At 47.2% G+C, this 27,280-nt stretch overlaps 1 protein-coding gene across 2 annotated transcripts in view; it reads right to left on the bottom strand.

Annotated features, from left to right (window-relative positions):
• Positions 1 to 557: 557 nt before the first annotated feature.
• The window catches only part of ampd1 (adenosine monophosphate deaminase 1 (isoform M)), a 38,993-nt gene continuing 12,270 nt past the window's right edge, over positions 558 to 27,280 (bottom strand). For both annotated transcript variants that reach the window (XM_078420458.1, XM_078420459.1), the window contains 11 exons: positions 24,540 to 24,759; positions 18,141 to 18,270; positions 16,375 to 16,569; positions 14,579 to 14,710; positions 12,360 to 12,523; positions 9,896 to 10,022; positions 8,575 to 8,738; positions 4,826 to 4,946; positions 2,635 to 2,808; positions 1,973 to 2,083; positions 558 to 716 (listed from right to left, as the gene is read on the bottom strand). In XM_078420458.1, the coding sequence (XP_078276584.1) occupies positions 558 to 716; positions 1,973 to 2,083; positions 2,635 to 2,808; positions 4,826 to 4,946; positions 8,575 to 8,738; positions 9,896 to 10,022; positions 12,360 to 12,523; positions 14,579 to 14,710; positions 16,375 to 16,569; positions 18,141 to 18,270; positions 24,540 to 24,759 (1,697 nt within the window). The remainder of the gene's footprint in view (positions 717 to 1,972; positions 2,084 to 2,634; positions 2,809 to 4,825; positions 4,947 to 8,574; positions 8,739 to 9,895; positions 10,023 to 12,359; positions 12,524 to 14,578; positions 14,711 to 16,374; positions 16,570 to 18,140; positions 18,271 to 24,539; positions 24,760 to 27,280) is intronic.

Below are 27,280 nucleotides of genomic sequence, written 5' to 3'. Positions count from 1 at the left end.
TCATTCATTCATTCATTCATTGATCCTGAGGGACTGTCTAAAGAGACGGAAGACCGAAAGGAAAAGAAAGGAGGTGTCAGATCAAACAATGGAGGGGTTCAGAACAATTGCTGTCATATTTCTGTAAACAATCCTTTTTTAAAAATTGGACTAAAAATATATGTAGCGCAAGTCAACCATTTTACTGACGACCGAATGTTCGCACAATAACAGCAGAAACTAAACATATCAATGGCACGTAAACCAGCATCTGCAGTTCCTCCCAACACACATCACCAGGGTTTACTGTATTCCTCAACTGCAGTGGAAGCTGAGATTCGATGAGTTGGCAGGATTCCTGCCTCCCACTACAACACACCTATTGTCATTGAAGGCCTAAGCAGCGGACTGTCATGGGTATCTGTGGCAATCACAAACGATTCCTCCTGAAATCCGAACAACTAAAACTACTGGACAGGCGATGGACACAAAAAGCTGGAGTAACTCCAGGCGGCACACGACACGAGGGCCCACGACAAACTCATTCATGTTTTTTATGCTACAGGCAGATAGTCCTCTCATTCCAGGCCCTGCAGTCCTTCCTTGATCAGGTTCAGTTCGTAGCTGAGTGTTTCGTAGCGGTAAGCCATCCGAATCTGAGCCACGTTGGACTTTGGGATGTAGTTCCCTGCTGGGCCTTCCTTGTGATAATCCGGACCAAGGAAGTGGGCTTTCTCCTGCAATGGAAAAATTAAACGGTAGCACAACTCTGCAAGTCATCCCCACCACTAATGTGATTGTGTTTTCTTTCTGCGTGCTGGTAGTGACTGGGGATTTGTAGAGTGGTTCCCCGCTTCCTCTGCATGTGTATAAGTTGCAGGAGCAGAATTAGGCCGCTCGGCCCATCAAATCTAAACTGCCATCCAATCGTGGCTGATCTATCTCTCCCTCCGAACCCCATTCTCCTGCCGTCTCCCCATAACCCCTGACACCCATACTAATCAAGAATCTATCTATCTCTGCCTATCTATCTGGAACCTGACTACGGGTGCTGTCTGTATGAGGATTGTATGCGCTCCCTGTGATCACGTGGGTTTTCTCCGGGTGAGTTTTTTCCTCCCACACACTCCAAAGACGTCCAGGTTTGTAGGTTAATTGGTGTCTGTAAATTGTCCCCAGTGTGGGATAGAAATAATGTATGGGGTGATCGCTGGCTGGGCAGACTCTGAGGGTCGAAGGGCTTGTTTCTACACCGATTCACTCAACTAAACTCAACTAAACTCAACTCAACCCAACTCAACTCAACTCAACTCAACTCAACTCAACTCAACTCAACTCAACTCAACTCAACTAAACTAAACTAATCTCAATTCAACTCAACTCAACTCAACTAAACTAATTTAAACTAAACACAACTCAACTAAATTAAATTAAACTCAACTCAACTCAACTCAACTCAACTCAACTCAACTCAACAACTAAACTAAACTAATTTAAACTAAACACAACTCAACTAAATTAAATTAAATTAAACTCAACTCAACTCAACTCAACTAATCTCAACTCAACTCAACTCAACTCAACAAAACTAAATTAAACTAAACACAACTCAACTAAATTAAATTAAATTAAATTAAATTAAATTAAACTCAACTCAACTCAACTCAACTCAACTCAACTCAACTAAACTAAATCAAATTAAACTAACTTAAACTCAACTAAACTAAACAACAAAACTAAACTACACTACACTAAACTAAACTCAACTCAATTAAACAACTCAACTAAACTAAACTCAACTAAATTAAACTCAACTAAACTAAACAACTAAACTACACTAAACTAAACTAAACTAAACTGAATGCTCCATGGTAGATTATGATGGAGATTCGCCACCCTTTGTGAAATAGTTGTGTCTGTTTGACTCTCTGGAGCCTGACTGTTGGAAAGCTCCGAGCTACTGGTGCGATCATCCCCCAAGTTGACCAGTTACCTCCTTGGAGAGGCTGCTCTGCAGGACACTGTTGCGTGCTATCTCACACATGTCGCAGGTGGTCAGCTTGAAGACTTGCGCAGCAATGGCATATTCCTCCATCAGCGGCTCCTGTCAATGTCAGGAAGAATTAGAGATGCATTAGATATCTCATGCTTATAATGTACCCGGCAACAGCAGAGAACGGGGGAGAGGAGAGGAGTACAGACAGTGAGAGGTTGGGCTCCGTGTCTGTTCACGGAGGTGGAGCAGCGAGAGAAGGTGTTGCAAAACTCTTGCCGGAAAGAGGAGGAGAACTTGTTCAAAGTAGACATGCCTTGAGGAGATTTTTCAGTGGAGCAGACGGAATGTGTAGGAAAGAACTGCAGATGCTGGTTTACACCAAAGATAGACACAAAACGCTTGAGTAACTCGGAAGGGTCGGGCAGCATCTCTGGAGAAAGGGAACAGGTGACGTTTCGGGTCCAGACCCTTGTTGACTCTCAGTCTGAAGAAGGGTCTCGACCCGAAACGTCACCCGTTCCTTCTCTCCAGAGACGCTGCCTGTCCCGCTGAGTTACTCCGGCATTTTGCGCCCCTCTTCGGTGTAAAACCAGCATCTGCAGTTCCTTCCTGCACATTCGGTCCATGTGTGTCGTTGGGGTAACCCGAGGAGTTCTCACCTTGGTGTAGTGGAACTGCATGGGGTCGTCGGTGGAGAGCGAAACCATCAAGCCTTTCCTCATGTACTCAGGGAGCGGGTTCTTGGCATACTCCAGGAAAAGGCTGTTGTTGCTCAGAGGGGACATTGCGATGGGGATCTGAGTCAGGAAGTACAGGTACTGCAACACTGGACTCTGCAAAGGAAAAAGAGCACTTCGTTCAGTTTAGGACGGGACTGCAGATGCCAGATTAAACCGAAGATAGGAGTGGGATATTCCTGGCTCTCAGTCTGAGGAAGGGTCTCGACCCGAAACGTCACCTATTCCTTCTCTCCACAGATGCTGTCTGACCCGCTGAGTTACTCCAGCTTTTTGTGTCTAACTTAGTTTAGTATAGTATAGCTTAGCTTAGTTTAGTTTAGTTTAGATATACAGAGTGGGAACAGTCACTTGGGCCCACTGAGTCAGGTGACACGGTGGCGCAATGTTCCAGTCACTGCCTCACAGCGCCAGAGACCCAAGTTTGATCCTGACTACGGGTGCTGTCCGTTGGGAGATTGTACATTCTCCATGTGACCGCGTGGGTTTTCTCCAGGTGTTCTGGTTTCCTCCCACACTCCGACGACGTACAGGTTTGCAGGTTAATTGGTTTTAGTAAAAATTGTAGATTGTCCCTCTTGTGTCGCGTATGGGGTGATGGCCTGTCGGCGTGGACTCGGTGGGCCGAAGGGCCAGTTTCCACACTGTATCTCTGATGTCCAAAATCTAAAGAGTCCTCGCTGACCAGCGATCACCTGTACACTAGAACTGCCCGATGCACAAGGGGCTTTACAGAAGCCAATTAACCAACAAACCTGCACGTCTTTGGAATATGGAGATGCAGCGTGGAAAACCCATGCAGGTTACGGGGAGAACATACAAACTCCGTACAGACAGCACCTGCAGTTAGGATCGCCGGCGCTGCAAGCACTGTAAGGCAGCAACCCTACCGCTGTACCGCTGTGTGTGGATATTTACTCCAGCTAGACGTGTTTTTGATGGCCAAGTCGATGGATATTTCTGAGGTGGAGATTGCCAGATTCTTTATTAGAACGGGTGTCATGGGTTATGGGGAGAAGGCAGGAAAATGGGGTTGGGGGGGAAAGGTAGATCAGCGATTATTGAATGGCGGAGTAGACTTGATGGGCTGAATGGCCTGATTTTGCTCTGACAACTTATGATCTTCCTCCTTTAAGCCCCACCGCCCCTTCTCATTAGCCAGAGGGTGGTGAATCTGTGGAATTCATTGCCACACAAGGTTATGGAGGCCAAGTCAATGGATTTTTGTCGGCTAATTGGCTTTGTGAAATTGTAAATTGTCCCTAGTGTGTGTAGGATAGTGTTGATGTGCAGGGATCTCTGGTTGGGGGCAGATCGGTGGGACGAAGGACCTGTTTCCGTGCTGTATCTCTAAACTAAATTAAACTGCAACATGACCCTTCTAGTGTCTTTAGATTTCACTATATTTTCAATGGGGGAACCTAACCCTAACCCAAGGGTGGGCTTGATACTGCAGTCATTATTTACACGTTCCTTTAGGAAGGAGTTGAGGAGGAATTCCTTTAGTCAGAGGGTGGTGAATCTGTGGTGTTCATTGCCACAGAGGACTGTGGAGGCCAAGTCAATGGATATTTTTCTCAGGCAGAGACAGACAGATTCTTGATTGGTTCGGGTGTCAGGGGTTATGGGGAGAAGGCAAGAGAATGGGATTGAGAGGGAGAGATAGATCAGATAGATTGAATGGTGGAGTAGATTTTTAGATTTAGATTTAGAGATACAGCGCGGAAACAGGCCCTTTGGCCCACCGGGTCCGCGCCGCTTAGCGATCCCCGCACATCAACACTATCCTACACACACCAGGGACAATTTTTACATTTGCCCAGCCAATTAACCTTCAAACCTGTACGTTTTTGGAGCGCCATTCAAGGTGATCGTGGCTGATCATTCACAATCAGCACCCCGTTCCTGCCCTCTCCCCATACCCCCTGACTCCGCTATCGTTAAGAGCTCCATCTAACTTAAGAGCTCTATCTAACAGACTTGATGGATCGAATGGCCTAATTCAGCTCCTACAATTTATGAACATGAACATGATGAGATCCATCTCTCCCTCCTTAAAGCCCCCCCCAGCCCCCCCCCCCCCACCTAACCCCACTTCTCTCGGCCCACTGACCTTCTTCAGGTTAAGTCCATGCGAGATGTTGTCTGCGGTCATAAAAGCCGAGAGTAAGTGCGTCACTGCCCCTGCTTCTCCACAGTGCGGCCGAAACATAAACGTGTTCAGCCCTCTCTCCCTGCAGGACAGACAGAGAAATAAACCCATTAGTGCCACAATGTCCTTCCAAGCAACTCTCAGGCTCTTGAACACTGCACGACACCAAGGGTGGCGCGGTGGTGGCGGCACGGTGGCGCGGCGGTAGAGTTGCTGCCCTACAGCGCTCACAGCGCCAAAGACCCGGGTTCCATCCCGGCTACGGGTGCTTGTACGTCCGTACGGAGTTTGTACGTTCTCCACCTGACCTGCGTGGGGTTTCCTCCGAGATCTCTGCCTCAGAAGGCAGTGGAGGCCAATTCTCTGAATGCTTTCAAGAGAGAGCTAGATAGAGCTCTTAAGGATAGCGGAGTCAGGGGGTATGGGGAGAAGGCAGGAACGGGGTACTGATTGAGAATGATCAGCCATGATCACATTGAATGGCGGTGCTGGCTCGAAGGGCCGAATGGCCTCCTCCTGCACCTATTGTCTATTGTCTATCTCCGGTATCCTCCCACACTCCGAAGACCTACAGGTTTGTAGGTTAATTGGCTTGGTATAAATGTAAATTGTCCCCAGTGTGTGTAGGGTAGTGTTAATTAGTTTAGAGATACAAGCCCTAGTGGAAACAAGCCCTGTCGGCCCACCGGGTCCGTGGCGACGATCCCCACATATTAACACTATCCTACACCCACTAGGGACAATTGTTACATTTACCAAGCCAATTAACCTACAAACCTGTACGTCTTTGGAGTGTGCTGGGATCGCTGGTCAGTGCGGACTCGGTGGGCCGAAGGGCCTGTTTCCGCACTGTATCTCTAAACTAAGTTAAACTAAACCAGCCACAGCCATCATCTGACCTAAGTTTAGTTTAATTTAGTTTAGCTTAGTTTATTGTCACATGTACCAAAGTAAAATGAACAGCTTTTACTACCTGATTCCAATCGACTCTATGTGATTACAATCGATCAGGATTGAGAGGAATAAATCAGGTAAGCACAAGGTAAAAGAGGGGTGGCCTATAAGATCACCACTCAGCCTCCTGTGCTCCAAGGAATAGAGTCCGAGCCTGCCCAACTCTTTCTGGTGCATAAAATCATGAGGGAAATGGACAGGGCACACAGTCTTTTACCCAGGTTAGAGGAATCGAGAACTAGAGGATATAAGTTTAAGATGAGAGGGGAGAGATTTAATAGAAACATGAGGCATAGAGTCAACCAGCATCTAAGGAGGCCCTTCATACCAACTTGTCCATGCTGAGCAAGATTTACTTTTTAGTTTAGAGTCCGCACCGACCAGCGATCCCCACACATCAACACTGTGCTACACCCACTAGGGACAATTTACACATACACCAAGCCAATTAACCTACATACCTGTACGTCTTTGGAATGTGGGAGGAAACCGAAGATCGCGGAGAAAACCCATGTGGTCACGGGGAGAACGTACAAACTCCGTACAGACAGCACCTGTAGTCGGGATCGAACCTGGGTCTCTGGGTGCTGCAAGCACTGTAAGGCAGCAGCTCTACCGCTGCGCCACCGTGACCACATCTAAGCTAGTCCCATGAGGGACACATTTTTAAACTCAGAGGGTGAGGGGTATATGGATCAAGCTGCCAGAGGAGATAGTTATTGTGGATATATTATAACAGCATTGTAATGATACGTTGAGAGGTATAGAGGTACATGGATAGGAAAAGGTTAAGAGGGATATTGGCCAAATGTGGCGAAATGGGACTTGCTTAGATAGACAATAGACAATAGGTGCAGGAGGAAGCCATTTGGCCCTTCGAGCCAGCACCACCATTCAATGTGATCATGGCTGATCATTCTCAATCAGTACCCCGTTCCTGCCTTCTCCCCATACCCCTGACTCCGCTATGCTTAAGAACTCTATCTAGTTCTCTCTTGAATGCATTCAAAGACTTGGCCTCCACTGCCTTCTGAGGCAGTCAATTCCACAGATTTACAACTTTCTGACTGAAAAAGTTTTTCCTCATCTCCATTCTAAATGGCCTACCCCTTATTCTTAAACTGTGGCCCCTTGTTCTGGACTCCCCCAACATTGGGAACATGTTTCCTGCCTCTAACGTGTCCAACCCCTTAATAATCTTATATGTTTCGATAAGATCCCCTCTCATCCTTCTAAATTCCAGTGTATACAAGCCTAGCCGCTCCAGTCTTTCAACATACGACAGTCCCGCCATTCCGGTAATTAACCTAGTAAACCTTCGCTGCACGCCCTCAATAGCAAGAATATCCTTCCTTAAATTTGAAGACCAAAACTGCACACAGTACTCCAGGTGCGGTCTCACTCCAGATGGGGGGATCTTGGTCGGCATGGACGAGCTGGGCTGAAGGGCCTGTTTCTGTGTTGTGTGACTTGATGACTTTAACACGTTTACTTGCATTTCCTCTTTCATAATAAAAATATCCAAAGCAGTTCACGTCATGCTCGAAGATATTCGGAATGCTGACAAACACTGTCTTGAACATCTACAGGTGCACATCGGCTGGTTGCATTATGGCCTAGTTCGGTAAATTGAACGCCCATGGTCGAAGGAGATTACAAACAGTGGCGTGCACTGCCCGGTCCATCATGGGTCCTGACCTCCCCACCATCGAAGGGATCTACAAGAGTCGCTGCTTCAAACTGGCTGGCAGCATCACCGGAGATCCACACCACCCTTGGCCACGCTCTCATTTCACTCCTGCCATTGGGAAGGTGGTACAGGAGCCTGAAATCTGTAACGTCCAGGTTCAGGAGCAGCTATTCCCTCCAACCATCAGGCTATTAAACACTAAAACATCCAAATAAGCTCTGAACTACATAGATATGGGGACATTGTTTCTGTCCTTCCACTACTATTGTTTTATATATATATATATGTGTGTGTGTGTGTGTGTGTGTGTGTGTGTGTATGTATAAATACATATACATATATACATACATATACATGTACATACATACACACGCCTATATATATGTGCATATGTATGTATAAATATATATACACATATACATACACATACATGTATATACATACACCCACGCACATATATATGTGTGTGCGTGTGTGTATGTATAAATACATATACATATATACATACATATACATGTATATACATACATACACACGCATATATATATATATGTGTGTGTGTGTGTGTGTGTGTGTGTGTGCACGCGTGTATGTGTAACTACTGTTTTATACACACTTGCGCACTTATTTACACACACTTATTTACAGAAACACCCATATGCATACACACACGCATACATCTATATATATGTGTGTGTGTGTGTGTGTGTGTGTATATATATATATATATATATATGAAGTTCATATATACACTGACTTTTTTATTGTTTATGATGGTGTTTACGGAGCACTATATTTACAGATCTGTTGTGCTGCTGCAGTTTTATTGAGCTGTTGTGGGACATATGACCCTAAACACTCTTGACTCTTGCGTATTGTATTTACAGGTCTGGGTTGCTGCTGCAACTAATCACTCTTGGCTCTGGGGATGAACACTGACTAAAAGCAGAAGTAGGCAGTAGCACAATATATTTTCATCAAACTTACTGTGCATCTACCGATCGATAATGGAGGAGCAAATGCCATGCCTTTGCTCTGCAACGCTTGTCTGATCGAAAGATCTTACCTCCTCAGGTTGTTCAGGACCATGATGTTAGCATACATGTAACAGAGGTAGTAGGAGTATGAAGGGTTCTTCGGGACGTTCCATTCCTCAGGCTTAGGGCTCTTTGTGCAGAACATATGCCCACTGTGTTTGGACTCATCATCCACGCTGTCAAAGGCCGTGATCTGAATCCATGCAGAAAAGACCAAGTTTAGGTTACTGTCACGTGTAATGCTTTTGTTGTTGGACTGTGGGTGACTGAATTTCGTCCAATTTGGATGACAAATAAAGCTATCTTGAATCTTGAATCTTGAATCTTGTACCGAGGTACAGTGGAAAAAAAGCCTCTGTCGCGTGCTTAACCAGTCAGCGGAAAGACAATACGTGATTACAATCGAGCCATTCACAGTGGACAGATACATGAGAAGGGAATAACGTCTCGTGCAAGGTAAAGCCAGTAAAGTCCAATCAAAGATAGTCCGAGGGTCACCAAGACAGTACTTCAGCACTGCTCTCTGGTTGTGGTAGGATGGTTCAGTTGCCTGATAACAGCTGGGAAGAAACTGTCCCTGAATCTGGATGGCGCTCTCTGTTTCGTGCAAGAGAAGTGGCTTAGGGGAGGAGGCACTAGGCCGTGACTGGTTTAGATACGGTAAACAGAGGGAAGTTGTTCCTCTTAGACTTAGGTCTATGTGCAGGAAGGAACTGCAGAGGCTGCTTTATACCGAGGAAAGACACAAAGTGCTGGAGTAACTCGGCGGGTCGGGTCAAGTGAATCGGACAGTACCCTGGCTTATGGAAGGACCAATCAGAAGCCTAATTGCAGAGGGGGAAAAGCTGTTCGTGAGACGGGTTGGGCACACTCTCAAGCTTCTGCATGTTCCCACAGACAAGCACCAGGCATACAAGGCCCTTTTGTACCTGTGCTTCCCTCCCCTTCTTTTAGGACGTTCTTTTAGGATGGAGGAGAAATTTCTTTATTCAGAGGGTGGTGAATCTGTGGAATTCTTTGCCACAGAACGCTGTGGAGGCCAAGTCAGTGGATATTTTTAAGGCAGAGATAGATAGATTTGTGATTAGTACGGGTGTCAGGGGTTATGGGGAGAAAGCAGGAGAATGGGGTTAGGAGGGAGAGATAGATCAGCCGTAATTGAATGGCGGAGTGGACTTGATGGGCCGAATGGCCTATCTCTACTCCTATCCCTTATGACCCTCTACTGAAGAAGGGTCCCGACCCGAAACGTCACCCATTCTTTTTCTCCAGAGACGCTGCCTGACCCGCTGAGTAACTCCAGCCCTTTGTGTCTGTCTTCAGACCGTACGACACGCTGGCCTTACTCACGTGTTTGAGGAAGATGCTGAGCTTGATGTTGTCCTGAGGGTTCACCGTGGCTTCGAAGAGCGGCAGGAAGATGTTTTCAAGCATTTTCCCAAAGTGTGGGATGACGTTTTGAGCCCTGAAAATATCACTTGAAACAAAACGCAGAAGAGGTGTCAGAAACCCAAACAGAAAGTAATTGCAACTGTGACCGGGCATTCAAGACCGTCTGCATCTCCTTGAGATACAAACTCATTCTATCTGGGACCAAGTCACAGGATCCAGACGCTGTCACCCATGATACTGCCGAGGCAAACCTACAGTAATGGATTCATGCAACACTGAAGCAGGCTCTTCGGCCCAACATGCCCATGCTGGCCAAAATGCTCCATCTACGCTAGTCCCATTTGCCCACGTTTGGCCCGCATCGATCTATGCATGTACTTGACCAAGTGTCTTTTAAATGCTGTTATAGCACCTGCCTCAAATACCTCCTCTGGCAGCTCGTTCCGTACACCCACCACCCTCTGTGTGGAAAATCTGCACTTCAGGCTCCTGTTAAATCTGATAATTTCAATTGTTATTCCTATTAATTCCAATATTAACCTCTCTCCAATAACAGTTAATCCCATCAATAATCCCTAATCTTCCTAATGTTATATAGAACAGGGAACAGCACAATCCAGGAGACAGTGCCTCCGCTCACAATGTCTGTGCTGAGCGTGATGTCAAGTTTAGTTTAGTTCAGAGATACAGCGTGGAAACAGACCCTTCCACCCACCAAGTCCACGCTGACCAGCCATCCCCCGTACACAAGTTCTATGTTATCCCAGTTTCGCATCCTACACACTAAGGACAATTTACAGAAGCCAATTAACCTACACACCTCCTCGTCTTTGGAATGTGGGAGGAAACCCACGCAGTCACAGGGAGAATGTACAAACTCTGCACAGACAATAGACAATAGGTGCAGGAGGAGGCCATTCGGCCCCATCAAGCCAGCACCACCATTCAATGTGATCATGCTGTTCATTCTCAATCAGTACCCCGTCCCTGCCTTCTCCCCATACCCCCTGACTCCGCTCTGCTTAAGAGCTCTATCCAGCTCTCTCTTGAATGCATTCAGAGAACTGGCCTCCACTGCCTTCTGAGGCAGAGAATTCCACAGATTTACAACTCTCTGACTGAAAAGGTTTTTCCTCATCTCTATTCCAAATGGCCTGCCCCTTATTCTTAAACTGTGGCCCCTGGTTCTGGACTCCCCCAACATTGGGAACATGTTTCCTTCCTCTAACATGTCCGACCCCTTAATAATCGTGTATGTTTCGATGATCCCCTCTCATCCTTCTAAATTCCAGTGTATACAAGCCTAGCCGCTCCAGTCTTTCAACATATGACAGCACTCGAGGTCAGGATTGAACCCGGGCCTCTGGTGCTGTAAGGCAGCAGTTCTACCGCTGCACCACCGTGACGCCTACAAAGTGAAGCTAATCTTCTCTGCCTGCACGTGGTCCATATCCCTCCATATTCCCTGCATATCCTAGGGCATATCCATGTGCCTATCTAAAACCCTCTCAAATGCCACTATCGTATCTGCCTCCACCACCAACCCTGGCAGTGCACTCCACCCACCCACCACACTCTGTGTCATAAACGTGTCCCACACATACCCTTGAATATCTCCGATGTTTACACTTCCCAGACAAGTAGTTTGCCTCTTCCATGGCATTCCTTACGAAAATATTCATCCATCCCACTTTTCTCCCTAAACAGTAAGATGCACATGCATTCAAAGTGTGGCAATGTTGGTTGGACTAAGTGTGGCTGCCTTTTGCTTGACTTGTACGTGTTGGAATGAATGGACCTCAGAGAGTCCAACACTTGCCATATCTGCTGCGTTATTATACCCCAATGAATGAAACAGAAAATAAGTTCAGAGGTGGACTAGTCTCTCCAATCGTGATTCTTTCTCCACATCATTGCACCTGTTACTTTTTCACCCTTTTAACTTTTCTTTTCGGCTGCGGGTAGCCCGTCCATATTAGGAAGATGCTGGAGCAACTCAGCGGGTCAGGCAGCATCTCTGGAGAAAAGGAACAGGTTTTGGGTCGAGACCCTTCATCAGGCCGAGAGCCCTATAGACGCCGTCTGAGGGAGGGTCTGGACCCGACACCTTGCCAGTTCCGTGACCCACTGAGTTACTCCGGCTTTTTTGTGTCTATCTTCGGTGTAAACCAGCATATCTGCAGTTCCTGCCCATGCCATCCATGTAAGGGTCCATCCAGCCACTCATAGAGCCTTTACTCGGGGGCAGCTTCCAACTTACTAGACGTGGAGGGAGCTGTGTCACGTCACCATCCTTGTCGTCCACCCTGGGCAGTTCCATGGAACTGGCAAAGTTTGCAGCAAAGCCTCAACTACGGTCCTCTGAAGCACCAACGGCCACTTTTGATTGTCGTGCTTGACATACGACAGAAGAGGAACTTACTAGATTCTGGGGATCTGAATCATCCACTTCATGTGCGGAGAGACGACCCTGTGCTTGATAAACCAGGCGGCCAGCTTTGACCACTCATCCGGCGACCGCCCATAAATGGACAGGCGTGGCTCTGCGTACTGGTACTTGGCGTCTTCAAAGTCCGACGCGACCTCCTGCCGTACATGAGAGGTACCGTTAGAAACATCGAAACATAGGTGCAGGAGTAGGCCATTCGGTCCTTCAAGCCTGCACCGCCATTCAATATGATCATGGCTGATCATCCAGCTCAGTAACCTGTACCTGCCTTCTCTCCATACCCCCTGATCCCTTTAGCCACAAGGGCCACATCTAACTCCCTCTTAAATATAGCCAATGAACTGGCCTCAACTACCTTCTGCGGCAGAGAATTCCACAGACTCACCACTCTCTGTGTGAAGAAATGTTTTCTCATCTCGGTCCTAAAAGACTTCCCCCTTATCCTTAAGCTGTGACCCCTGGTTCTGGACTCCCCCAACATCGGGAACAATCTTACCGCATCTAGCCTCTCCAACCCCTTGAGAATTTCATATGTTTCTATAAGATCCCCCCTCAATCTTCTAAATTCCAGCGAGTACAAGCCCAGTCTATCCAGTCTTTCTTCATATGAAAGTCCCGCCATCCCAGGGATCAATCTGGTGAACCTTCTCTGTACGCCCTCTAAGGCAAGAACGTCTTTCCTCAGATTAGGAGACCAAAACTGGTATTAGTATATTAGTATATTAGTATATTAGTATATTAGTATCGCTGTCCATCACAGTTCAAATTCCACAATCGAGCCGCACTGGACACTGAGGTGACGTAGGCCGCCCGTTCAGATCGCTTGGCTTTGCATTCGCATGGTGGCAGCACGGTGGTGCAGCGGGGGTGAGAGGTTTATCTGTGTCTACTGGCATTGACCAAGAACACGGTGTTTATGCGTTGTCGTATGTTCTCCGCATCGTGACCGCATTGCAAACAGTGCACGCTTAAACTCCGTTGAGCAAAGAACACCTCAACGAACACCCGTGGGGCGGCACGGTGGCGCAGCGGTAGAGTTGCTGCCTTACAGTGCTAAGCAGCGCCGGAGAGACGGATTTGATCCCGACTACGGGTGCCGCCTGTACGGAGTTTGTACGTTCTCCCCGTGACCGCGTGGGTTTTCTCCGAGATCTTCGGTTTCCTCCCACACTACAAAGACGCACAGGTATGTAGGTTAATTGTCCCTCGTAGGCGTAGGATAGTGTTAATGTGTGGGAATCGCGGACTAGGTGGGCTGAAGGGCCTGTTTCCGCGCTGCATCTCTAAACGAATGGGTAAGGCAAGGGAAATGGATTTCAAGCTAAGGAGGATGAGACTGGAGAGGATTGACCGGTCAAGAAGATGGGTTTTTACAAGGAAGGGGAAGTGTGCGGAGAGCAAGGGCATATGGAAGGAATCCCGAAGTTTGGTGTCAAGGCAGCGGAAGGATTATCCACCAATGGAAGTGGGATAGCATAGAACTAGCATAGGGGCGATTATGATTAGTGTGGACTAGGTGGGCCAAAGGGTCTGTTTCCACATTGTATCCTAAGTGATAGGGGCAGTATTAGGCCCTTCGGCCCATCAAGTCTACTCCGCCATTCAATCATGGCTGATCTATCTCTCCTTCTTAACCCCCATTCTCCTGCCTTCTCCCCGTAACCCCTGACACCCGCACTAATCAAGAATCCGTCTATCTCTGCCTTAAAAATGTCCACTGACTTGGCCCCCACAGCCTTCTGTGGCAACGGATTCCACAGATTCACCACCCTCTGACTGAAGAAATTCCTCCTCATCTCCTTCCCAAAGGAGCGTCCTTTAATCCTGAGGCTATTGCCTCTGCTCCGGGACCCTCCCACCAGTGGAAACATCCTGCCCACGTCCACTCTATCCAGGCCTTGCAAAATTAAATTCTCTAAAAAGAAACGAAAAAAAAAATTTCTCTAAAAAATGAAAACTAAAAAGCAAGGGTGAGATATGTGGTGGGGACACGGGCATGATGGCGGAGTGTAAGGAGAGCATGTGGATGGAAGATCGGAGCAATGGGGAATATCAACGAGGAATTCAAATTATGGGGACAGCTCGTTATTGGAGACAGCTTACAAGTGGTGATTAAGCGGGGATTGATGAGTGATGAAGCGAAATTCAATACCTTCTTGGAAGTAAACCAAATAAGTGAGGAGACCACAGACCTTGATGATATGAGCGAAGTATTCTCCTTCTATGGCGTTCTCCGTTTTCAGATACACATCACGGAGTTCACTGGCACCCATTGGATTGTACTTGGCATTGAACTTATCAAAACGTTGGAAGGTCTGATGCCCCTGTAGACAATAGACAATAGACAATAGGCAATAGGTGCAGGAGGAGGCCATTCGGCCCTTCGAGCCAGCACTACCATTCAATATGATCATGGCTGATCATTCTCAATCAGAACCCCGTTCCTGCCCTCTCCCCATACCCCCTGACTCCGCTATCATTAATTATCTATCTATCTATCTATCTATCTATCTATCTATCTATCTATCTATCTATCTATCTATCTATCTATCTATCTATCTATCTATCTATCTATCTATCTATCTATCTATCTATCTATCTATCTATCTATCTATCTATCTCTTTTTTTTTCTTCGCTTTTTCTCTTTTGCACTCTCTCTCTCTCTCTCTCTCTCTCTCTCTCTCTCTCTCTCTCTCTCTCTCTCTCTCTCTATCTATCTATCTATCTAACTCTCTCTCTCATTAACTATCTATCTAACTCTCTCATGAAAGCATCCAGAGAATTGTCCTCCACTGCCCTCTGAGGCAGAGAATTCCACAGATTCACAACTCTCTGACTGAAAAAGTTTTCCCCCATCTCCGTTCTAAATGGCCTACCCCTTATTCTTAAACTGTGGCCCCTGGTTCTGGACTCCCCAACATCGGAAACATGTTTCCTGCCTCTAGCATGCCTGATCCCTTAATAATCTTATATGTTTCAATAAGATCCCCTCTCATCCTTCTAAATTCCACGGTACAAATATAATTTCAGACCGCTTGGTTTCTGTACGACACTCATGCTTTATTGTATTCATATCAACTCTTGGGATTTGGATGCCATTTGCATTGATATATACTGTCCAGGCCTTGACTGGGAGATACGGTCACTTCCTCAGTCAGATTTTAACCATCTGCCTCTTGTTTAGTTTAGTTTAGTTTAGTTTGACGATACGGCGTGGAAACAGGCCCAATTGGAATCATGTGTTGTCTTTCTGCTAACTGGATAGCACGCAACAAAAGCTTTTCACTGTACCTCGGTACACGTGACAATAAACTGAATGGAGAAAGTGACCAGATACATTGTGGACCTACTGCCACCTTGCTCTTCCTTCGAACGCAGCTTACTGGTGGAAGTATCTTAAACATAGCCAAAAGGCGAATCAAGGACCTGAGGACATAAGTTTAAGGTGAAGGGGAAAAGGTTTAATAGACAATAGACAATAGACAATAGACAATAGGTGCAGGAGTAGGCCATTCAGCCCTTCGAGCCAGCACCGCCATTCAATGCGATCATGGCTGATCACTCTCAATCAGTACCCCGTTCCTGCCTTCTCCCCATACCCCCTCACTCCGCTATCCTTGAGAGCTCTATCCAGCTCTCTCTTGAAAGCATCCAACGAACTGGCCTCCACTGCCTTCTGAGGCAGAGAATTCCACACCTTCACCACTCTCTGACTGAAAAATCGGAATAGGAATCTGAGGGGTTACTTTTTCACACAAAGGATGGTGGGTGTACGGAACGAGCTGCCAGAGGAGGTAGTTGAGGCTGGGATTATCCCAATGTTTAAGTAACAGTTAGACAAGTACATGGATAGGACAGGTTTGGAGGGATATGGACCATACGCGGGCAGGTGGGACGAGTGTGGCTGGGACATGTTGGCCGGTGTGGGCAAGTTGGGCCGAAGGGCCTGTTTCCACGCTGTATGACTGTATGACTCTAAATACTTACAGCATGCACGTCCAAGGAATCAACAGTTAGGTCATAGGCATTCAGCTTCAACTTGGTGAAGAGCTCTTTCAGAGTTAGCTTCTGTTCCTTGTTGCTCCAGACCACCCGATCTGAATCCAGCATCGAAGTCTTCTTTATAAAGCGCAGGAGGTGCTTCTGATTCATGCAGGCTGCCGCATGGATGTGGGTATCAACCTGAGGCCCAGGAAGTAAAGAGAGACACAAAATGCTGGGGTAACTCAGCGGGACAGGCAGCATCTCTGGAGAGAAGGAATGTGGTGGCATTTTGGGTCGTGACCCTTCTTCATACTGGGAGTCAGGGGAGATGTGGAACGGCAAGGTGTGAAAACGACAGATCAAAGCAGACGGTGATAAGAAAATGTAGGTAGACTCAAAATGCTGGCGTAACTCGGCGGGACAGGCAGCATCTCAGGAGAGAAGGAATGGGTGACGTTTCGGGTCGAGACCCTTCTTCGGAAGCAACCCGAAATGTCACCCATTCCTTCTCTCCAGAGATGCCGCCTGTCCCGCTGAGTTACTCCAGCATTTCGTGTCTACCTTCACAAGTTGAGAAGCTGTCCTTTGAGCTTATGTTGAATGGCAATGTAGCAATATACTGTAGGAGATAGACACAAAATGCTGGAGTAACTCAGCGGGTCAGGCAGCGTCTCTGGACAAAAGGAATAGGAGACGTTTCGGGTCGAGACCCTTCTTCAGACTGAGAGTCAGGGGAGAGGAAACTAGAGATGTGAAAAGGTACAAAGATCAAAGGAATGAAAGGGATGAAAAGAACAAATCAAAGCCAGCCAGATGATCGAGGAAAGGTGATGCCCACAATGGTCCATTGTTGGCTGCGGAGAAGGTGATAACGAGTGGATACGAACAGTGAAATTAAACAGTTAGGCGACTCGTATGGCGACTCGTGTGGGGGAGGGACGGAGAGAGAGAGGGCTATTTGAAGTTACAAATATTCATACCCCTGGGCTGTAAGCTGCACAAGCAAAATATGTGCAGGAAGAGGGGGGAACAGGACGGGGGGCGGTTTAGTTTAGAGATACAGCGCAGAAACACGCCCTTCGGCCCACCGAGTCCGCACCGACCAACGATCCCCGCACACTAACGCACACTATGGACAATCTACACTTATACCAAGCCAATCAACCTACAAAGCTGTATGTATTTGGAGTGTGGGAGGAAACCGAAGATCTCGGAGAAAACACACGCAGGACACGGGGAGCACGTGCAAACTCCGTACAGACAGCGCCCGTAGTCGGGATCGAACCCGGGTCTCTGGCGCTGCAAGCGCTGTCAGGCAGCAACTCTACCGCTGTGCCACTGGGGTTGATAGAGGCTTCCTAACGTTGGAGAATTCCAATTTGAGAGGACCAGTTGGTCTGACTGTAAAGTATTGTATGGCCCGTGAGGTTCAGGTAGATGTAGAATGGCGATGAGGTGGAATTCATTGCCACAGACAGCTGTGGAGATCAAGACTCGAATTAGGTCTTTACTGTATAGAGCGCAATTGATAGGTTCTTGATTAGTAAGGGCATCAAAGGTTACGGGGAGATGGCAGGAGAATGGGGTCGAGAGGGAAAAATAGATCAGCCATGATTGAAAAGCGGAATGGACTCGATGGACCGAATGGCCTAATTCTGCTTCATTGCCTTGTGGGCTTCATGAATGTAACCCAGAGAGACCAGTGTGTGGAGATGCATAGACACGCAAGTACTGACGGACTGCAAGACCCCTGGGTTCAGGTGCTTTACCTTCCTGACATTGTAGAAATCTCGATGAGGATTGATCTTCAGTTCCTTTATCTCTTCCATGTCGTTCAGCATCTCATGCAGATTAAACTTTGAATTAAGAAACTGTAAACGGCGGTGGGCGTACGTCTTTCTAAACAAGAACAAGAGATAAGGACATTTAGAACGGAGATGAGGAAACATATTTTCAGTCAGAGAGTTGTAAATCTGTGGAATTCTCAGCCTCAGAAGGCAGTGGAGGCCAAGTCTCTGAATGCATTCAAGAGAGAGCTTGATAGAGCTCTTAAGGATAGCGGAGTCAGGGGGTATGGGGAGAAGGCAGGAACGGGGTACTGATTGAGAATGATCAGCCATGATCACATTGAATGGTGGTGCTGGCTCGAAGGGCCGAATGGCCTACTCCTGCACCTATTGTCTGTTATCTATTGTCTATAAATGGAAAAGAGCTTCTACTTTTGTTTTCCATAATGGTGGCACAGTGGTACAGCTGGTAGAGCTGCTGCCTCACAGCGCCAAAGACCCGGGTTTGATCCTGACTCCCTCGGGTGCTGTCTGTGTGGAGTTTGCACGTTCTCCCTGTGACTGTGTGGGTTAGTCCCAGGTGCTCCGGTTTTACCTCCCACAACCTAAAGATGTGTAGTGTATAGAATGGAACTGCAGACGCTGGTTTACACCAACGATAGACACAAAGTTCTGGAGTAGCTCAGTGGGTCAGGCAGCATCTCTGGAGAAAAACTCTGGGTGACGTTTTGGGTTGGGACCCTTCTTCGGACTGAAAGTAGAGGGGAGGTAACAAAAGCCCAGAACAAAATAGACAACCAAGGAAAGGTCCATAATGGCAGGAGCGGGGTACTGATTGAGAGTGATCAGCCATGATCGCATTGAATGGCGGTGCTGGCTCGAAGGGCTGAATGACCTACTCCTGCACCTATTGTCTATTGTCTATTGAGAAGAGGTGATAATGAAGTGATACAAGGATGTGAACAGTGGAACTAGCAGGACTGGTTTATGCCAAAGTTAGACACAAAGTGCTGGAATAACTCAGCGGGTCCAGCAGCATCTCTGGCGAAAAAAGATGGGTGACATTTCAGGTCGGGATGCTCCTTCAGAAGTGTGGGTTAGTCAGTTAATTGGCCCTCTGTAAATTACCCCTTCTCCCTCTCCCTCCCCCTCTCTCTCATGCTCTCTCCCTCTCTCCATTTGTTGAACGTCCGGTCCACGCCCAGTCCACCACCTGACGTTGCACCTTCCTTGGAGTGAGTGTGCCCACTTAAATTCAGTCGCTGCCACGATCAGAAACATGTGAATGGGTTAAAAAGATAATCTTGAAGACCTTCGACGAGCCACACACACACACACAGTCTCGTGCTTGTCCCACTCCCACAGTAACTTTCCTGCAGGCACCAACGCACGTGACTCATCCATTCATCTCCACACAGTCGGGGGATAGTGTGGACTGGTGTGGAGGTTTGGAGAGGCTCGAGGGGATGTTGGCCGATGACGTACAATGGTAATAAAACGGTAATTGGGAAACAGAGTGGAGAAATTACAGCTCTTGCCCTTTGGTGGAAAAAATAGAAAAGCAGAGCAATATTTCATTATGGTGAGAAGATGAAAGGTGTTGCTGTTTAGATGGGAACTGGGTAAACCCATGGTGGAGAATCTGTGGAATTCGTTGCCACAGAAGGCTGCCGAGGCCAAGTCAATGGATATATTTACGGCAGATATAGACAGATTCTTGATCAGTGCGGGTGTCAGGGGTTATGGGGAGAAGGCAGGAGAATGGGGTTAGGAGGGAGAGATAAATCAACCGTGATTGAATGGCAGAGTAGACTTGATGGACCGAATGGCCTATCACTTATGATCCTATGATCTAAACAAACCACTAGAAGTTAATATGCAGATTTAGCAAGAAGATACGGCGCGGAAACAGGCCCTTCGGCCCACCGAGTCCGTGCCGACCAGCGATCGCCGCACTCTAACACTATCCTACACACGCCAGGGACAATTTTACCATTTTTTTACCAAAGCCAAATAACCCACAAACCTTTGGAGTGTGGGGGGAAACTGGAGCGCCCGGAGATAACTCGCGCAGGTTACAGGGAGAACGTACAAACTTCATGCAGACAGCACCCATAGTCAGGATCGAACCCAGGTCTCTGGCGCTGTGAGGCAACGACTCTACCGCTGGCCCATCGCGGTAGAAATTAGGAAGGCAAGGAGTACAGGATTGCAAGAATAAAGACTTCATGCTCGTTATACAGGGCCCAGTGTGACTACATCTGGACAATTGGGCTGGTATCCATAATCTAAGGAAGGACGTACTTGTTACAGAGGATATGGAACAAAGGTTCGCCAGACTGATTCTTAGGAAGATGGATTTGTAATATCAGAAGCTAAGTCAACCACAACTATACTTTATTGAGTTGAGAAGAACGTGAGGTAATTTCAATGAATGTACCAGTTTTAAGGGGCTTGATGGGGTGATATGGAGCTGATTAAAAAACAAAGTACTGGAGGAACTCAGTGGGTCAGACAGCATCTCGAGGGCAAAATAGACAGTCGATGTCTCGGGTCGGGACCTTTCTTTAAACTTGATGTCTTACATCTTTGGGACCTACATACAGACAGACACAAGTACACACAAGCGCACACACACAGATACAAGCACACTATCTCATCTCCATCTCATCTGCTCCGTCATTTGAACACCTGGCTTTCAAACTCTCTGGCCACACAAAATTAGTCATGGCAGTTGTCTACCGCCCTCCCAAACCACACCCATCATTCCTTTCTGACTCCTCTGACTTTCTGACCCAGTTCTGTTCTCTCTCCCCCTCAATCCTCCTCCTCGGTGATTTCAACATCCACATGGACTCCACTGACTCCACAATAACCGCTGACTTCACTGAAATACTCAACTGCTTTAACCTCACTCAACACGTAAATTTTCCCACCCATAACCATGGGCACATTCTGGACCTTGTCTGCTCCACTGGACTAAATCTACATCACCTCTCTGGCTCCGACCCCACCCTCTCTGATCACTTAGCCATCACCATGTCCGTCAACATTCCCACCCCAGCTCCAAAGCAAAAACGCAAAATAAACTTCCGCAAGCTGAACTCTGTTTCACCTACCTCGCTCTCATCCTCCCTCTCTGAAATAATGTCCGCCTCTCCCTTCGTTGACCTCCACAGCCCCTCTGACCTCACTGACTACTACAACCGCACTCTCTCCTCCTGCCTCGACCAGCTTGCACCTATAAAAACCAAAACAGTTTCCTTCACCCACTCTGCTCCCTGGTTTACCCCTGAACTCCGCGTGATGAAAACTCATGCCCGTCAACTTGAAAGACTCCGCAACAAAACAGGTCTCACAATTCACTCCCAAGCCTACAAAGACCACATACAGCACTATAAAGATGCCCTCTCCCATGCCCACTCCACCTACTACTCTCAAATAATTCACTCTGGCTCCGGAAACCCCAAAACACTCTTCTCTACAATAAACAAACTCCTCAGCCCCCTGGACACCATCTCCCAATCATTCACAGTTGACAAATGCACCACTTTCCTTTCATTCTTCCAAAGCAAAATAGACAACATCTACAGCACCTTAACCACCAACGCACCTGCTCCCCCTCAAACCACCTGCCCCCCCTTATCCTGTCAGCCCCTGCCTCAGTTCTCCCCAATCTCCACCACCGACCTCTCTGACCTCTTCACAGGAATAAAAACTGCCACCTGCTCTCTGGACCCCATCCCCTCCAGCTTTGTCAAGGCCTGCCTTCCTGCTCTCTCTCCACTTATCACTGCAACAATAAACTCCTCCCTGTCCACTGGCATCGTCCCGCCATCCCTCAAAATCGCTGCTGTCACCCCCATTCTGAAAAAACCTGGTCTAAACCCTGACACCCCAAACAACTTCAGACCAATCTCCAACCTACCCTTTCTGTCCAAAGTTTTGGAACGTGCTGTAGCTTCCCAACTAAAATACCACCTCTCTACCAATAACCTGTATGAAACTTTCCAATCTGGATTCCGCTCAAACCACTGTACTGAAACTGCACTCCTCAAAATCACAAACGACATTCTCCTCTCCTCCGACGCTGGCAACCTCAACATCCTCATCCTACTTGACCTCAGCGCCGCCTTTGACACCATAAATCACTCCATTCTCCTCACCCGACTTGAAACCTCCCTTAACATCACCGGCACAGCCCTATCCTGGTTTAAATCTTACCTCTCTGACAGACACCAGTTCATTTCCATTAACAACTGTAAATCCCCCACCGCTCCCCTCCCCCAAGGTGTCCCCCAAGGCTCAGTCCTTGGCCCCCTCCTCTTCATCCTCTACCTGTTCCCCCTTGGTCAATTAATCCGCCGTCATGGTCTCAACTTCCACTGCTTCGCCGATGATATCCAGCTCCTCATCTCCACCAAGTCAATCTCCTCCACCACACACTCTACACTGACAAACTGCATTACTGAAATAAAATCTTGGCTTCAATCAAACTTCCTCAAACTCAATTGCAACAAATCTGAAATCATCATCATTGGTCCAAAAATGCTCACCAAATCCACCCAAAACTTCATCCTCAACATTGATGGTCTCCCAGTATCCACCTCACCTCACATCCGGAATCTTGGAATCATCCTTGATCAAACCCTCTCCTTCGACAAACACATCAAACACATCACAAAGACAGCCTTCTTCCACCTCAAAAACATTGCCCGTCTCCGTCCATCCCTCTCCTCCACAGCTGCAGAAACCCTCATCCACGCCTTCATCACCTCCCGTCTGGACTACTGCAACAGCCTCCTCTGTGGCGCACCCTCAAAAATCATCAATAAACTTCAATACATTCAAAACTCCGCTGCCCGTCTACTCACACACACCTTGATCCGTGACCATATCACCCCCGTCCTTTATAAACTCCACTGGCTCCCCATCCCCCAGAGAATCCAGTACAAAATCCTCCTCATAACCTACAAAGCCCTCCATAACCTGACCCCATCCTACCTGACCGACCTCCTCCACAGGCACACTCCCACCTGCACCCTCCGCTCTGCCGCTGCCAATCTCCTATCCCCCCACATCCGGACTAAACTCAGATCCTGGGGGGACAGGGCTTTCTCCATCGCTGCTCCCACCCTATGGAACTCACTACCCCAAACCGTTAGAGACTCCCCCACACTCACCACATTCAAAACATCGCTGATGTCTCACCTGTTCAGTACTGCCTTCAACCACTGAAGGTCACCTCACCTACTGTCTCCTTTCTCTGTTCATTTATTTATTTACTTATTTATCTATTTATTAATTTCCCTATGTTCTCAAAATCTCTGTAAAGCGCCTTTGAGTATATGAAAAGCGCTATATAAATAAAATGTATTATTATTATTATTATTACTTGCAGACACAAACACATAGATACAAACACACACAGACATTCACATCATAGACACATGCACACACACAGCATACACACAGACACAGATACTCACACACACAAATACATAGATAGTCACACACATATACACACAGCCACACACAAACGTGTACACACACAGACACACAAACGCACAGACATACGTCACAGACACATGCACATGCTCACATACATAGATATAGCACACAGACATACACATTACAGACACATATACACGTACCAACACAAACACGTGTACACACACACACACACACATGCGCACACACACACACACACACACACACACACACACACACACACACACACACACACACACACACACACACACAAGTGTGAATGAACTCAGCAAGTTAGGCAGCATCTCTGGAGCATAAAAGACAAAACAATGTTTCAGGTTGAGACCCTACTTCGGACTTAACATTGTCCGTGGACACACACGCACACATACACGCACACACACACGCATACGCACACGCACACACACATACACACACACACATGCACACTTGCACACACACACGCGCAAGCACATACACACACACACACGCACACACACACGCTCGCACACACGCTCACACACATGCACATACACACACACATGCACACACACACGCGTACACACACACACACGCTGGAACACACACACGCTGGAACACACATACGCACACACACATACACACACACACACACATGCACGCACACACACATGCACGCGCACACACACACACACACATCATAGACAAACACCAGATCATTCTTCTGAGACAGTGGGTGCTTGTATCAGTGAATGCACAACCACCCCCAGGTAGGGAGTAGTATTTAATAAAGTTTGAACCTCGGATAGCCTGGTCGAGTGTGGCTCAATGATGCGTTGAGTTAATGGGCCATCGGGAAAGTTTACATTCTGTTATTTCAGTGCAAAGCACAAAACAACTGTCAGGACTCACACAGGCCCCTGAGCGATCAGTGCGATGAGAAAATTCATGTCGTCTAAGAAGGTGAACAGGTCGAGGTAAGGCAGGTCTTTGGGTTCATCCCTCTTGACAGATTCATTGTTGGCGTACACGTAGATCATACCGTCTTTCATCTTACACACATAGCCAAGATTCTCAGGCAGACTCTTGGGATTAAAGGGATCGTCTCCCGGCCTTAGATGTGGAGTATACACTGAAATAAAAGTCAATGTTGTAAGGTCAAGAATAACTTTTCTGGAAGACCATCGCATTTATTACAAGGACCAGATCCAACATCTTCACTCTTTAAGAGAAGAGAACAATGCAGATGCTGGTTGACCAGCGGTAGAGTTGCTGCCTCACAGCGCCAGAGACCCGGGTTCCATCCTGACTACGGGTGCTGTCTGTGCGGAGTTTGTACGCCCTCCCCTTGCCCTAGGGCGGCACGGTGGTTCAGCGGTAGAGTTGCTGCCTTACAGCGAATGCAGCGCCGGAGACTCAAGTTCGATCCCGACTGCGGGCGCCGTCTGTACGGAGTATGTACGTTCTCCCCGTGACCTACGTGGGTTTTCTCCGAGATCTTCGGTTTCCTCCCACACTCCAAAGACGTACAGGTATGTAGGTTGATTGACTGGGTAAATGTAAAAATTGTCCCTAGTGGGTGTAGGATAGTGTTAATGTGCGGGGATCGCTGGGAGGCGCGGACCCGGTGGGCCGAAGGGCCTGTTTCCGCGCTGTATCTCTACATCTAAAAAATCTAAAATCTAGTGAATTTCCTCCGGGTTCTCTGGTTTCTCTCCACATCCCCAAAGACCTGCAGGTTTGTAGGATTATTGGCTTCTGTAAAAATGCCCCGAATGTGTGGGATAGAACTAGTGTGAACATAGAACATGGAACAAAACAGCACCGGAGCAGGCAGGTCCTCGGGATGAAAGGGATCATCTCCAGGCTTTATCAGTGGAGTGTATACGTGAAATAAAAATAAATATGATTTACTTACTTATCTCCCTGTGACCATGCAGGTCACGGGGAGAACATACAAGCCCCATGCAGACACTACCCATAGTCAGGATTGAACCCGGGTTTCCGGTGCTTTAATGCTGTAATGTTGTGCTGCCCTGAATGTGATCTCAAGAACAAACTGTACTTGTATTAAATTCTGCAGCAGTCCATACACACATCCTTCTCAGGGTTGCTGTGGCAGAGGAGATTTTTATTACTGGGCTAAAGATAATCGTGTGCATCGATTCACTTTGGCATTCTTTAACATGTTTCTGTTTGTGTTCACTGTAGTTCCAAACTCAGGCATTGATATGCTTTAAGAAAAGGCTAGAGAGGATTAAATCACTACAGAATGAAGAGAGTCTATTCTGATAGGGAACGTAGTTTTGGGTTTTTTCGCTTAGAGATGCAGCGTGGAAACAGGCCCTTCGGCCCACAGGGTCCATTCTGACAAGCGATCCCCGCACACGAACAATGTCCCACATATTGTGGGGACAATTTACAATTTCACCAAGCCAATTAACCTTCAAACCTGTATGACTTTGGGAGTGTGGGAGGAAACCGGAGCACCCGGAGAAAACCCACGCAGGTCACGGAGAGAACGTACAAACGCCGTACAGACAGGGCCCGTAGTCAGGATCGAACCCGGTTGTAAGGCCTCTGCACCACCGTGCCAAGTTGACAGAGGAATATGACAAACACTGCATCTTAATGAAATAAAATCTTACTCAGAAGATAGTACAGAGAATGGTTTGGGCAAAAGCATCAGAGCAAAGTTTAAGAGCATGGATATTTGCTGAACAGTTTTTAAATGTAGAGATCCTTGCAGAATTTGAGACATGGCTGAGATCAAATAACACTGATTTACGACTCCTGTGAAATGAATCCTTCCTTAATTTAACTTTATGAACCCACCCAGTTCTTTGCATTTAAACAGGCTAATTAAATTTGATAAATGGTATCATATTACAAGGAATATTTTATCACTCTGTCGTAGCGTAATTTTTAAATGGTACGCCATCTAACGTAGGCCATTTCTTTCCCAGAGTCATGAAACAATGCATCTTTCTTACAAGAACTGGCTCTCATTATAATCCCATTCCTTTCACTCTGCAACGTCATGTGTGTGGAATTTTCTGCCACAGAAGGCAGTGGAGGCCAATTCACTGGATGATTTCAAGAGAGAGTTAGATTTAGCTCACAGGGCTAACGGAATCAAGGGAAATTGGGAAAAAGCAGGAACGGGGTACTGATTTTGGATGATCAGCCATGATCATATTGAATGGCGGTGCTGGCTCGAAGGGCCGAATGGCCTACTCCTTCACCTATTTTGTTTTTGGTGAGGATCCCATGTACTCTCTCATTCAGTTTCATAAGCTTATAGGAGCAGAAAAAGGCCATTCGGACCATCAAGTCTCCCCCACCATTCGATCATGGCTGATCTATTTTTCCCTCTCAACCCCATTCTCCCGCCTCCTCCCCACAATCTTTTACACCCTCAAGAACCTAACAATCCGTGCTTTTAAAGTGCCCAATGACTAGGCCTCCACTGCCGTCTGCAGTAATGAATTCCACAGATTCACCGACCAACATGTCTCATCTACGCTAGTGTAGGAAGGAACTGCAGATGCTGGCTAAAGCAATTTCTCCTCATCTCCATCCTTAAGGTACGTCCTGTTTTTCTGAGGTGCGTCCATTTTAATTCAAGGTATTGCCTTACATGCAAGTTTTGC

Source organism: Rhinoraja longicauda, chromosome 24, assembly GCF_053455715.1.
Source record: "Rhinoraja longicauda isolate Sanriku21f chromosome 24, sRhiLon1.1, whole genome shotgun sequence".
NCBI lineage: Eukaryota > Metazoa > Chordata > Chondrichthyes > Rajiformes > Arhynchobatidae > Rhinoraja > Rhinoraja longicauda.
Note: the sequence above shows the minus strand (reverse complement) of the source record. Positions and strands in the feature narration are given on the sequence as shown.